Below are 15,059 nucleotides of genomic sequence, written 5' to 3' on the forward strand. Positions count from 1 at the left end.
CTCTTTGGACCCTTTCCAACCTGATAAAAGGAATAGCAAGCAGGTGTTGGAGGAGAGATTTGAAAAAGAGTGCAGTTATGTAATGCACGATTGCAGATACACTTCTGGTCAATAGACAATAGACAATAGGTGAAGGAGGAGGCCATTGGGCATAGGGTTGCCAACTGTCCCGTATTAGCCGGGACATCCCGCATTTTGGGCTAAATTGAATTGTCCCGTACGGGAACGCGCCCTTGTCCCGTATTAGGCCCGTGGGCCGCTGTAGGGCTGCAGATGCTGGTTAAAATCTGTGCCTACCTTCCAGACAGCGTAGGCCCGGACAGAGTAGGCCAAAACCCGGGCGCCGCCTAACGGAGGTTTCGTAGCAACCCGCCTCCCGGCCCGGGCGGCCGCCATTGGTGGAGCGGGAGCACGAGGTTGCTGGCTGGGTGAGGTCACGTGGGGCGCTGGGCGATGACGTCACCTTGTCCCGTATTTGGGAGTGGTGTAGTTGGCAACCCCCAGCCTGGACTCTGTTGGCCTGGACAATGTAGGCCCGGACACTGTAGGCCCGGACACTGTAGGCCCGGACACTGTAGGCCCGGACACTGTAGGCCCGGACACTGTAGGCCCGGACACTGTAGGCCTGGACGCTGTAGGCCTGGACGCTGTAGGCCCGGACGCTGTAGGCCCGGACGCTGTAGGCCCGGACGCTGTAGGCCCGGACGCTGTAAGCCCGGACGCTGTAGGCCCGGACGCTGTAGGCCCGGACGCTGTAGGCCCGGACGCTGTAGGCCCGGACACTGTAGCCCGGTGACCGCTGTAGGCCCAGGCGCTGCCTAAGGGAGATTGCGTAGCAACCCGCCTCCCGGCCCAGGCGGCCGCCTTTGGTGGAGCGGGAGAACTTGCCCGCTGGCTGGGTGAGGTCACATGGAGCGCTGGGCGGTGACGTCACCTTGTCCCGCAATTGGGTGTGAGGAAGTTGGTAACCCTACTTGGGTGCTATCTTGAATTGTGCCCCTAAACCCAAGCTAATGAGAGGAATAGATCGGGTAGACGCACAGAGTCTCTTGCCCAGAGTAGGGAAATCGAGGTGAAAGGGAAAAGATTTAATAGGAATCTGAGAGGTAACTTTTCGCTCAGAGGGTGGTGGGTGTATGGAACAAGCTGCCAGAGGAGGTAGTTGAGGCAGGGACTATCCCAACATTTAAGAAAGAGTTAGACAGGTACATGGATAGGACAGGTTCGGAGGGATATGGGCCAAACGCGGGCAGGGAGGGACACTAGTTTAGATGGGACATGTTGGTGGGCATGGGCAAGTTGGGATGAAGGGCCTGTTTCCACGCTGTATCGCTCTCTGACTCCATGACTGTGGAATCTGTGGAATTCTCTGCCTCAGAAGGCAGTGGAGGCCAATTCTCTGAATGCATTCAAGAGAGAGCTGGATAGAGCTGTTAAGGATAGTGGAGTCAGGGGGTATGGGGAGAAGGCAGGAACGGGGTACTGATTGAGAATGATCAGCCATGATCACATTGAATGACGGTGCTAGCTCGAAGGGCCGAATGGCCTCCTCCTGCACCTATTGTCTATTGTCTATAGATTGACCAATTTGCACCTATTGTCTATTGTCTATTGACTATAATGCCTCACAACATAGACAGTCTTTGCAATTGGAGAAATGCAAAGATAAGGTTTTTGTGCAAAGGGCAAAGAATAGAAGTTTTAGTTTAGATTAGAATTACAGCGCGGAAACAGGCCCCTTCGGCCCACCGAGTCCATGCCGACCAGCGATCCCCGCTACACCACCCTACACACACAAGGGGACCATTTACAATTTCACCAACGTCAATTAACCTACAAAATCTGTACGTCCTTGGAGAGTGGGGAGGGAATCGGAAATCCTGGGGGAAGACCACGTGGTCACGGGGGGAAGAACGTAAAAACTCCACAAAGACAGCGCACAGTTAGTCCAGAACCAGGGGGAGTCCAGAACCAGGGGGAGTCCAGAACCAGGGGGAGTCCAGAACCAGGGGGAGTCCAGAACCAGGGGGAGTCCAGAACCAGGGGGAGTCCAGAACCAGGGGGAGTCCAGAACCAGGGGGAGTCCAGAACCAGGGGGAGTCCAGAACCAGGGGGAGTCCAGAACCAGGGGGAGTCCAGAACCAGGGGGAGTCCAGAACCAGGGGGAGTCCAGAACCAGGGGGAGTCCAGAACCAGGGGGAGTCCAGAACCAGGAGCCACAGTCTAAGAATAAGGGGTTGTAGGCCATTTAGAACGGAGATGAGGAAAAACTTTTTCAGTCAGAGAGTTGTGAATCTGTGGAATTCTCTGTCTCAGGAGGCAGTGGAGGCCAATTCTCTGAATGCATTCAAGAGAGAGCTGGATAGAGCTCTTAAGGATAGCGGAGTCAGGGGGTACAGGGAGAAGGCAGGAGCGGGGTACTGATTGAGAATGATCAGCCATGATCAAATTGAATGGCGGTGCGTACAGGCTCGAAGGGCCGAATGGCCTATTCCTGCACCTATTGTCTATTGTCTATTGTCTGTAGTCAGGATGGAACCTGACACGAAGCTGAGGGGCAGTGTTAGCCGTGAGGAGGATGCTAGGAGGCTGCAACGTGACTTGGATAGCGTAGGTGAGTGGGCAAATGCATGGCAGATGCTGTATCATGTGGATAAATGTGAGGTTATCCACTTTGGTGGCAAGAAAAGGAAAGCAGACTATTACCTGAATGGTGGCCGATTAGGAGAAGGGGAGATGCAACGAGACCTGGGTGTTGTGGTGCACCAGTCATTGAAAGTAGGCATGCAGGTTCAGCAGGCAGTGAAGAAAGCGAATGGTATGTTGGCATTCATGGCGAGGGGATTTGTGTATAGGAACAGGGAGGTTCTGCTGCAGTTGTATATGGCATTGGTGAGACCACACCTGGAGTATTGCGTACAGTTTTGGTCTCCTAATCTGAGGAAAGACATTCTTGCCATAGAGGGAGTACAGAGAAGGTTCAGCAGATTGATTCCTGGGATGGTAGAACTTTCATATGAAGAAAGACTGGATGGACTCGGCTTGTACTCGCTGGAATTTAGAAGATTGAGGGGGGATCTTATAGAAACTCACAAAATTCTTAAGGGGTTGGACAGGCTAGATGGAGGAAGATTGTTCCCGATGTCGGGGAAGTCCAGAACAAGGGGTCACAGTTTAAGGATAAGGGGGAAGTCTTTTAGGACCGAGATGAGAAAGGTTTTTTTTCACACAGAGAGTGGTGAATCTGTGGAATTCTCTGCCACAGAAGGTAGTTGAGGCCAGTTCATTGGCTATATTTAAGAGGGAGTTAGATGTGGCCCTTGTGGCTAAAGGGATCAGGGGGTATGGAGAGAAGGCAGGTACGGGATACTGAGTTGGATGACCAGCCATGATCTCATTGAATGGCGGTGCAGGCTCGAAGGGCCGAATGGCCTCCTCCTGCACCTATTGTCTATTGTCTATTGTCTGTAGTCAGGACGGAACCTGGGTCTCTGGCGCCGTGAGGCAGCGATTCTGCCGCTGCGCCACCGTGCCGCCACCATCAGAAAACGGGCTGAATCGTTTTCCACTGCTTGTAAGTTGAAGTAAGTTAAATATTCAAGTGTTGGGGATCAAGGTTTCTGTCTGGCGCGGCGTGGGGTCTCGATCTGCAAAGTGCTTCCTGAGTGGCGGCAGGTTCAATTATAACTCGGAAAAAAAGCTTCAATAGACAAAGTTTTTCCTCATCACAGTTCTAAATGGCCTACCCCTTATTCTTAAACTGTGGCCCCTGGTTCTGGACTCCCCCAACATTGGGAACATGTTTCCTGCCTCTAACATGTCCAACCCCTTAATAATATTTTACGTTTCGATAAGATCTCCTCTCATCCTTCTAAATTCCAGTGTATACAAACCTGGTCGCTCCAGTCTTTCAACATATGACAGTCTCGCCATTCCGGGAATTAACCTAGTAAACCTACGTTGCACGCCCTCAATAGCAAGAATATCCTTCCTCAAATTTGGAGACCAAAACTGCACACAGTACTCCAGCTGTGGTCTCACTAGGGCCCTGTACAACTGCAGAAGGACCTCTTTGCTCCTATACTCAACTCCTCTTGTTATGATGGCCAACATTCCATTGGCTTTCTTCACTGCCTGCTGTACCTGCATGCTTCCTTTCAGTGACTGATGCACTGGGACACCCAGATCACGTTGTACGTCCCCTTTTCCTAACTTGACACCATTCAGATAATCGTCGACTTGAAAAGCAGACACTTGGAAGGCTTTGAGGAACGGGGAGGGAAGTGAGATCAAGTGGTCAGCTCCGCCAAACAGTTCCACTCTGACACACACCAATCAGCCAAAACATTATGACCCGATCAGCCAAAACATTATGACCACCTGCCCAATATGCTGTTGGTCCTCCGTGTGCAGCCCCATACGCAGCAGGGTGCGATGCACTGTGTATTGTGACACATTCCTCCCGCGACCACCCGTAAACATTTTCTGTGACTTGTGCCACAGTCGACCTTCTGTCGGTTCGGACCAGACGGGATAGCCTTCGTTGCCCTCGCGCATCGATGAGCCTTGGGCGCCCAACACCCTGCCTGTCGCCGGTTTGAGGTTTGTCCCTCCTCGGACCAATGTCGGTAGGTAGGTACTCACCACTGCTGACCGGGAGCACCCCACAAGCCTTGCCGTTTAAGAGATGCTCTGACCTAGTCGTCTGGCCAAGACAATTTGCCCCTTGTCAAAGTCGCTCAGGTCTTTACTCCTGCCCATTTCTCCTGCATCCAACACGTCAACTTCAAGAACTGACTGTTCACTTGCTGCCTAATATATCCCACCCCTTGACAGGTGCCACTGTAACAAGATAATCAATGTTATTCACTACGCCTGTCAGTGGTCATAATATGTTTTGTCTGAAGAAGGGTCGCGACCCGAAACGTGACCCATTCCTGCTCTCCAGAGATGCTGCCTGTCCCACTGAGTTACTCCAGCATTTTGTGTCTATCAGACTCTGATATATGCTGTCTATGTCGGTGATATATTATTGAATATATTTAAGGTTACACAACACGGAAAAAGGCCTTTCGACCCAAATCATAGTCATACATAAGTTCATACGTTATAGGAGCAGAATTAGGCCATTCGACCCATCAAGTCTACTCCACCATTCAATCATGGATGATCTCTCTCTCCCTCCTAACCCCATTCTCCTGCCCTCTCCCCATAACCCCTGTCACCCGTACTAATCAAGAATCTATCAATCTCCACCTTAAAAATATCCACTGACTTGGCCTCCACAGCCTTCTGTGGCAATGAATTCCACAGATTCACCACCCTCTGACTAAAGAAATTCCTCCTCATCTCCTTCTAAAAGGTAGTTCTTTAATTCTGAGGCCGTGACCTCTGGTCCTAGACTCTCCCACTAGTGGAAACATCCTCTCCACATCCACTCTATCCAGGCCTTTAACTATTCATAGAGTCAAATAGTCATAGAGTGACACAGTGTGGAAACAGGCCCTTCGGCCCAACTTGCCCACACCGGCCAACATGTCCCAACTACACTAGTCCCACCTGCCTGCGTTTGGTCCATACCCCTCCAAACCTGTCCTATCCACGTACCTGCCTTCTTATATCTTATAGATCTTATAGAAAATTACAAAATTCTTAAGGGGTTGGACAGGCTAGATGGACCTGCAGTCAATAGACAATAGGTGCAGGAGGAGGCCATTCGGCCCTTCGAGTCAGCACCACCATTCAATGTGATCATGGCTGATCATTCCCAATCAGTACCCCGTTCCTGCCTTCTCCCCATACCCCCTGACTCCACTATCCTTAAGAGATCTATCTAGCTCTATCTAGCTCTCTCTCTTGAATGCATTCAGAGAATTGGCCTCCACTGCCTTCTGAGGCAGAGAATTCCACAGATTCACAACTCTCTGACTGAAAATGTTTTTCCTCATCTCAATTCTAAATGGCCTACTCCTTAATCTTAAACTGTGGCCCCTTGTTCTGGACAAGCCTTAACTTTCCTAATTGCTTGTTGTACCTGCATATCAGTGGGAATTTTGTACTGTGGGAATTAATGTGGATCGCAATTGAACACAAGAGAATGAAATGCCGGTGGGCATGGACATGAACAGCAGAATTTCATGAGATTCTTTACCTATCTAGTTCAGTTTAGAGTAAGAAAATAACTGCAGATGCTGGTACAAATCAAAGGTATTTATTCACAAAATGCTGGAGTAACTCAGCGGGTCAGGCAGCATCTCAGGAGAGAAGGAATGGGTGACGTTTCGGGTCGAGTGCCATAGTGAGGCCCACCGGAAATTGGAGGAACAGCACCTCATATTTCGCTTGGGCAGCTTGCAGCCCAGCGGTATGAACATCGACTTCTCAAACTTTAGATAGTTCCTCTGTCCCTCTCTTCCCCTCCCCCTTCCCAGTTCTCCTTCTACGCAACTGATCTCCCGGTGGCCCAGCACTTTAACTCCCCCTCCCATTCCCAGTCTGACCTCTCTGTCATGGGCCTCCTCCAGTGCCATAGTGAGGCCCGCTGGAAATTGGAGGAGCAGCACCTCATATTTCGCCTGGGCAGTTTGCGGCCCGGTGGTATGAACGTCGACTTCTCCAACTTCAGATAGCTCCTCTGTCCACCCCTTCCCCTCCTCCTTCCCAGATCTCCCTCTATCTTCCTGTCTCCACCTATATCCTTCCTTTGTCCCGCCCCCCTGACATCAGTCTGAAGAAGGGTCTCGACCCGAAACGTCACCCATTCCTTCTCTCCCGAGATGCTGCCTGACCCGCTGAGTTACTCCAGCAATTTGTGAATAAATAGTTCAGTTTAGAGATGCAGCGCAGAAACTGGGCCCTTCGGCCCATTGCGATCCCCGCACACTAACACTATCCTACACACACCAGGGGCAATTTTACATTCATACCAAGCCAATTGACCAACAAACCCTGCATGTCTTTGGAACGTGGGAGGAAACCGAAGATCTCGGAGAAAACCAAACCCGCGCAGGTCACGGGGAGAACGTACAAACTCCGTACAGACAGCAACCGGTGGTCGGGATGGAACCCGGGTCTCCGGCGCTGTGAGGCAGCAACTCTACCGTAGCAATGTGATCATCAAATATTCGATGGCGGTGAAAGTCCATTTAATTCACTGATGTCTTCCGTGGAGAAATCATCAGTTCGCTCTAGTTTAGTGGTTTAGTTTATTGTCAAGCGCTGTGAGGTACAGTGAAAAGCGTTTTTGTTGCGTGCTATCCAGTTAGCGGGAACTCCGTACGGGCAGCGCCCGTGGTCGGGATCGAACCCGGGTTGTCCGGCGCTGTGAGGCGCCGATTCTACCACTGCGCCACCGTGCCGCCATTGCCCCAGATGATTTGGGGTTGGACAGGCTAGATGCAGGAAGATTGTTCCCGATGTTGGGGAAGTCCAGGACAAGGGGTCACAGTTTAAGGATAAGGGGGAAGTCTTTTAGGACCGAGATGAGAACGTTTTTTTTCACACAGAGAGTGGTGAATCTGTGGAATTCTCTGCCACAGAGGGTAGTTGAGGCCAGTTCATTGGCTATATTTAAGAGGGAGTTAGATGTGGCCCTTGCGGCTAAAGGGATCAGGGGGTATGTAGAGAAGGCAGGTACGGGATACTGAGATGGATGATCAGCCATGATCATATTGAATGGCGGTGCAGGCTCGAAGGGCCGAATGGCCTACTCCTGCACCTATTTTCTATGTTTCTATGTTTTGCATCAGGGCTTTGATAAGTTGTCCGAAAGTTACACGGTCTGTAACTTTCATCTCTGTTTGTCCTTTCGAGCTAACTGTTGCCTGGGGGCAGGAGCAATTTCAAAATCCACCGAGCGTTTTTGTGGTCATTTTGATTTCTTCGACCATTGATTTGCGGAATTCTTCAGCTGGATATAATAATTTGCAGGTGGTCAGGTTTGGCCAGTGTTACTGGGGAGAGATTGTCACGAGGGGGAACAGCCATGGACAGGTATGGTTCGCATTATAATGTTTTAGCCGGAAAAAAACGTAAAGTTAGTCAGGGGCCACAGTTTAAGAATAAGGGGTAGGCCATTTAGAACGGAGACGAGGAAAAACTTTTTCAGTCAGAGAGTTGTGAATCTGTGGAATTCTCTGCCTCAGAAGGCAGTGGAGGCCAATTCTCTGAATGCATTCAAGAGAGAGCTAGATAGAGCTCTTAAGGATAGCGGAGTCAGGGGGTATGGGGAGAAGGCAGGAACGGGGTACTGATTGAGAATGATCAGCCATGATCACATTGAATGGCGGTGCTGGCTCAAAGGGCCGAATGGCCTCCTCCTGCACCTATTGTCTATTGTCTATTTAAATTTAAAAAAAAGAAAATGGGAACCATCTGTCTATAAATGTGACAGATTCACAACTCTCTGACTGAAAAAGTTTTTCCTTATCTCAGTTCTAAATTGCCTACCCCTTATTCTTAAACTGTGGCCCTTTGTTCTGGACTCCCCCAACATTGGGAACATGTTTCCTGCCTCTAACGTGTCCAACCCCTTAATAATCTTATACGTTTCGATACGATCTCCTTTCATCCTTCTCAATTCCAGTGTATACAAGTCTAGTCGCTCCAGTCTTTCAACATATGATAGTCCCGCCATTCCGGGAATTAACCTAGTAAACCTACGCTGCACGCCCTCAATAGCAAGAATATCCTTCCTCAAATTTGGTGGCCAAAATTGCACACAGTAATCCAGGTGAGGTCTCACTAGGGCCCTGTACAACTGCAGAAGGACCTCTTTGCTCCTATACTCAATTCCCCTTGTTATGAAGGCCAACATTCCATTGGCTTTCTTCACTGCCTGCTGTACCTGCATGCTTCCTTTCAGTGACTGATGCACTGGGACACCCAGATCTCGTTGTACCTCCCCTTTTCCTAACTTGACACCATTCAGATAAAACTCTGCCTTCCTATTCTTACCACCAAAGTGGATAACCTCACACTTATCCACATTAAGCTGCATCTGCCATGCATCCGCCCACTCACACAACCTGTCCAAGTCACCCTGCAACCTCATAGCATTTTCCTCACAGTTCACACTGCCACCCAGCTTTGTATCATCTGCAAATTTGCTAATGGTACTTTTAATCCCTTCATCCAAGTTATTAATGTGATTGAGAATGATCAGCCATGATCGAATTGAATGGCGGTGCTGGCTCGAAGGGCCAAATGGCCTCCTCCTGCACCTATTGTCTATTGTCTATTGTCCTTCTCTCCAGAGATGCTGCCTGTCCTGCTGAGTTACTCCTGCATTTTGTGTCTATCTTCAGTTGCATCCGCGGTCCCTGTGTAGGAAGGAACTGCAGACGTTGGCACGGTAGCGCAGCGGTAGAGTTGCTGCTTTACAGCGAATGCAGCACCGGAGACTCAGGTTCGATCCTGACTACGGGTGCTGCACTGTAAGGAGTTTGTACGTTCTCCCCGTGACCTGCGTGGGTTTTCTCCGAGATCTTCGGTTTCCTCCCACACTCCAAAGACGTACAGGTATGCAGGTTAATTGGCTGGGTAAAATGTTTTAAAAAAATTGTCCCTAGTGGGTGTAGGATAGTGTTAATGTGCGGGGATCACTGGGCGGCACGGACTTGGAGGGCCGAAAAGGCCTGTTTCCGGCTGTATATATATATGATATGATATGATAACCAAAGATGGACACAATATGCGGAGTATCTCAGCGGTCAGGCAGCATCTGGGAAGAGAAAGAAGGTGACGTTTCGGGTCGGGACCACTTTTCGGGATCCCGAAGAAAGATTCGAAAAAGGGGATCTTATAGAAACATATAAAATTATAAAAGGACTGGACAAGCTAGATGCAGGAAAAATGTTCCCAATGTTGGGCGAGTCCAGAACCACAGTCTTAGAATAAAAGGGAGGCCATTTAAAACTGAGGTGGGAAGGAACCTTTTTCACCCAGAGGGTTGTGAATTTGTGGAATTCTCTGCCGCAGAGGGCAGTGGAGGCCAAATCACTGGATGGATTTAAGAGAGAGTTAGATAGAGCTCTAGTGGAATCAAGGGATATGGGGAGAAGGCAGGCACGGGTTATTGATTGGGGACGATCAGCCATGATCACATTGAATGGCGGTGCTGGCTCGAAGGGGCCGAATGGCCTCCTCCTGCACCTGTTTTCTATGTTTCTATGTTTCACCTATTCCTTTTCTCCGCAGAAGCTGCCTGGCCCGCTGGGTTACTCCAGCATTTTGTGTCTATATTAAGAAGGCAACATGTTCAGCCTTGATTTCTAGACATCAAACTTGTGAACCTTTGTCACGCTGCCCCCAGGCCAAGGGCTTGCGGCAAACAGGTCTCACCCAAGTCAAACATTCCTGCTGCAATTAATGCCGAATGTGGACTTGCCTTCCGAACCACTTGCTGCATCTGCAAACTGTCACTAAATGTCATTGGTATGAGGAAACCTAAGGGTTATTTTTAACCCAGGTCACATACAGGCAAGAAGCACGGGAACAGGCCCTTCAGCCCATTGAATCGGTGCCTGGTATCAAGCTTCCTTTAACACCAATCCCACATTCATTCCAATTGTACTCGACGTTAGGAACTGTGGAATCCTTTGCCACTGACGGCTGTGGAGGCCAAGTCAATGGAAATTTTTAAGGCACAGATAGTTTCTCGATTAGTACATAGTAAAATAACTGCAGACGCCTGTACAAATCGAAGGTAGGCACAAAATGCCGGAGTAACTCAGCGGGTCAGGCAGCATCTCGGGAGAGAAGGAATGGGTGACGTTTCGGGTCGAGAACCTTCCTCAGTCTTGATTAGTACATGTGTCAGGGGTTATGGGGAGAAGGCAGGAGAGTGGGGTGTGGAGGGAGAGATGGATCAGCCATGATTGAATGGCGGAGTAGACTTGATGGGCCGAATGGCCTAATTCTACGCCTTTCACCTCTGAACTTATGACAATAGACAATAGACAATAGACAATAGACAATAGACAATAGGTGCAGGAGGAGGCCATTTGGCCCTTCGAGCCAGCACCGCCATTCAATGTGATCATGGCTGATCATTCTCAATCAGCACCCCGTTCCTGCCTTCTCCCCATACCCCCTGACTCCGCTATCCTTAAGAGCTCTATCCAGCTCTCTCTTGAATGCATTCAGAGAATTGGCCTCCACTGCCTTCCGAGGCAGAGAATTCCACAGATTCACAACTCTCTGACTGAAAAAGTTTTTCCTCATCTCCGTTCTAAATGGCCTACCCCTTATTCTTAAACTGTGGCCCCTGGTTCTGGACTCCCCCAACATTGGGAACATGTTTCCTGCCTCTAATGTGTCCAACCTCTTAATAATCTTATACGTTTCGATAAGATCTCCTCTCATCCTTCTAAATTGCAGTGTATACAAGCCTAGTCACTCCAGTCTTTCAACATATGACAGTCCCGCCATTCCGGGAATTAACCTAGTAAACCTACGCTGCACGCCCTCAATAGCAAGAATATCCTTCCTCAAATTTGGAGACCAAAACTGCACACAGTACACCAGGTGCGGTCTCACTAGGGCCCTGTACAACTGCAGAAGGACCTCTTTGCTCCTATACTCAACTCCTCTTGTTATGAAGGCTAACATTCCATTGGCTTTCTTCACTGTCTGCTGTACCTGCATGCTTCCCTTCAGTGACTGATGCACTAGGACACCCAGATCTCGTTGTACGTCCCCTTTTCCTAACTTGACACCATTCAGATAATAATCTGCCTTCCTATTCTTACCACCAAAGTGGATAACCTCACACTTATCCACATTAAACTGCATCTGCCATGCATCCGCCCACTCACACAACCTGTCCAAGTCACCCTGCAACCTCATAGTATCTTCCTCACAGTTCACACTGCCCCCCCAGCTTTGTATCATCTGCAAATTTGCTAATGTCTTTCAACATTCGACAATAAAGGAATTGCCAGGAAAGGGCGGATGAAGGAATATTTTATTGTGCAACTATATTGCAATCGAGGATAGGAGAGTAGACTGCAGCGAAGTTCTAACTGCGCCGCTCCACTTTGTGTCTCCCCCCCCTACCCCCCGTGCAGGCTTCAAGGAGAGCGCGTACGCCTACGCCATCGCGGCCGCGGGCGTGGTGCACGCGGTGTCCAACGCCTGCAGCCTGGGCAAGCTGAAAGCCTGCAGCTGCGACCTGCAGAGGCGCGGAGACGAGGAGGCGTTCCGGCTCAAGCTGAACCGCCTGCAGATGGAGGCGCTGAACCGGGGCAAGGGCATGGTGCACGGGGTGATGGAGCCGCCACCTGCCGACCTGCCCGGACCGCAGGACTCCTGGGAGTGGGGCGGCTGCAGTCCCGACGTGGAGTACGGGGAGAAGTTCTCCAGGGACTTCCTGGACTCCCGGGAGACCTACAAGGACATCCACTCGCGCATGAGGCTCCACAACAACAGGGTGGGGAGGCAGGTGAGCACGGCTTACACGCTACACCACCGCAGGGTAGGGGGACCCAAGGCCAGTGGGCAGGGGGTGAAGGGGTGGGGAGGCAGGTGAGCACTGCTTCTACACCACCGCAGGGCAGGGGGACCCAAGGCCAGCGGGCACGGGCAGGGGGTGAAGGGGTGGGGAGGCAGGTGAGCACGGCTTCCACTCTACACCACAGGGCAGGGGAACCAGGCGGCACGGGGTGAAGGAGTGGGGTGGTCGAGCGGGCTGGGACTCTGTTCCTCAGAGAGCAGGGGAACCAACGACCAGCGGGCACGGGGGGGAAGGGATGGGGAGGCAGGCTAGATGCAGGAAGATTGTTCCCGATGTTGGGGAAGTCCAGAACAAGGGGTCACAGTTTAAGGATAAGGGGGAAGAAGTCTTTTAGGACCGAGATGAGAATTTTTTTTTTTCACACAGAGAGTGGTGAATCTGTGGAATTCTCTGCCACAGAAGGTAGTTGAGGCGAGTTCATTGGCTATATTTAAGAGGGAGTTAGATGTGGCCCTTGTGTCTAAAGGGATCAGGGGGTATGGAGAGAAGGCAGGTACAGGATACTGAGCTGGATAATATAATAATAATAATAATAATAATATTCATTTATTGTCATTGCAACGAGTACAACGAAATTAAAAAATAGCCAATCCTGCAGCCATGATCATATTGAATGGCGGTGCAGGCTCGAAGGGCCGAATGGCCTACTCCTGCACCTATTTTCTATGTTTCTATGTTTCACCGCAGGGCAGGGGTGAAGGGGTGAAGGGGTGGGGAGGTCGAACGGGCTGGGACTCTGTTCCTCAGACAGCAGGGGAACCCAGGACTAGTGGACAGAGGTTTAGATTCTAGATTTTGAGATACAGCGCGGAAACAGGCCCTTCGGCCCACCGGGTCCGCGCCGCCCAGCGATCCCCGCACACTAACACTATCCTACACACACTAGGGACAATTTTTTTTACATTTTACCCAGTCAATTAACCTACGTACCTGTACGTCTTTGGAGTGTGGGAGGAAACCGAAGATCTCGGAGAAATCCCACGCAGGTCACGGGGAGAACGTACAAACTCCGTACAAACGGCGCCCGTAGTCAGGGTCGAACCTGAGTCTCCGGCGCTGCATTCGCTGTAAGGCGGCAACTCTACCGCTGCGCCACCGTGCCGCTCGAGATGGAGTGGGGAGGTTGAGCGGGCTGGGACTCTATTCCTCAGACAGCAGGGGAACCCAGGACCACAGGAGACAGGTGAATGGGTGGGCAGGTCGAGCAGGCTGGGACTCTGTTCCTCAGACAGCAGGGAAACCCAGGACCAATGCAATACAATACAATACAACATATCAAGTCAAGTCCATTTTATTTGTGTAGCACGTTTAATGCAATACAATACAACACAATATCCTTTATTGTCATTGTACAAGTACAACGAGATGTTGATTGTCGCTTCCATATCGATGCTAACAAATCAAATATTAAATAAATCACGGGGAACGTGTAAACAACAAGGGGGGGGGAAGGAAAAAGTAAAAGGGTGAACAATGTAAAGTGCAAAAAAAAGGTTCAGTTGTGCCAGATGACCCTGGGGGGCAGAGACAGATCGTGGCGGGCTCTCAGCAGGTCCGATTCACAGCAGCCATAGCTCTAGGGATGAAGCTGTTCTTTAGTCTGGAGGTGCGGGCGTAGAAGGCTTTGTAACGTCTGCCAGATGGAAGTAGTTCAAACAGACGGTGGCGTGGGCGTGGGCGTGGGCGTGTGGGATCTTTGTAGATGCCGGTGGCTTTCCTGAGGCAGCGTGCGTTGTCGATGTCCTCCAGGGCTGGCAGCTGAGTCCCAATGATCCTCCACGCTCTGCGGACGACCCGCTGAAGAGCTCTCCTGTCCGATAAACACAACCCACGTTGACCAAAGTGCTGTACATCAGTGCAGGTACTGAAATAGAACACACGATAGCACACAAACATAACAGCACATACATAAACAGTTCACAGCGCCCCCTCAGAGAGCCTCAAACGCTAGGGAATATAAATAGGTTTTGAGCCTGGACTTAAAGGAGTCGATGGAGGGGGCAGTTCTGATGGAGGGGGCAGTTCTGATGGGGAGAGGGATGCTGTTCCACAGTCTAGGAGCTGCAACCGCAAAAGCGCGGTCACCCCTAAGCTTAAGGATCATTGAGCTTAAAGAATGAGAGGGGATCTGATAGAAGGATGAGAGGGGATCTTATCGAAACGTATAAGATTATTAAGGGGTTGCACACGTTAGAGGCAGGAAACATGTTCCCAATGTTGGGGGAGTCCAGAACAAGGGGCCACAGTTTAAGAATAAGGGGTAGGCCATTTAGAACTGAGATGAGGAAAAACCTTTTCAGTCAGAGAAGTTGTGAATCGGTGGAATTCTCTGCCTCAGAAGGCAGTGGAGGCCAATTCTCTGAATGCATTCAAGAGAGAGCTAGAGAGAGCTCTTAAGGATAGCGGAGTCAAGGGGTATGGGGAGAAGGCAGGAACGGGGTACTGATTGAGAATGATCAGCCATGATCACATTGAATGGCAATGCTGGCTCGATGTTTCGAATGGCCTCCTCCTGTGTCTATTGTCTATTGTCTAGTCACAACTC

The 15,059-nt window shown here is 50.4% G+C and overlaps 1 protein-coding gene across 1 annotated transcript in view; it reads left to right on the top strand.

The window, feature by feature from the left end:
* wnt10a (wingless-type MMTV integration site family, member 10a) overlaps nucleotides 1-15,059 on the top strand; it is a 60,463-nt gene that overhangs the window by 9,006 nt on the left and 36,398 nt on the right. The window contains exon 2 of the mRNA XM_078404366.1: nucleotides 12,069-12,442. Coding sequence (XP_078260492.1) covers nucleotides 12,069-12,442 — 374 coding nt within the window. The remainder of the gene's footprint in view (nucleotides 1-12,068; nucleotides 12,443-15,059) is intronic.

The sequence above is a fragment of the Rhinoraja longicauda genome, chromosome 8 (genome assembly GCF_053455715.1).
Source record: "Rhinoraja longicauda isolate Sanriku21f chromosome 8, sRhiLon1.1, whole genome shotgun sequence".
In the NCBI taxonomy this organism is placed as follows: domain Eukaryota; kingdom Metazoa; phylum Chordata; class Chondrichthyes; order Rajiformes; family Arhynchobatidae; genus Rhinoraja; species Rhinoraja longicauda.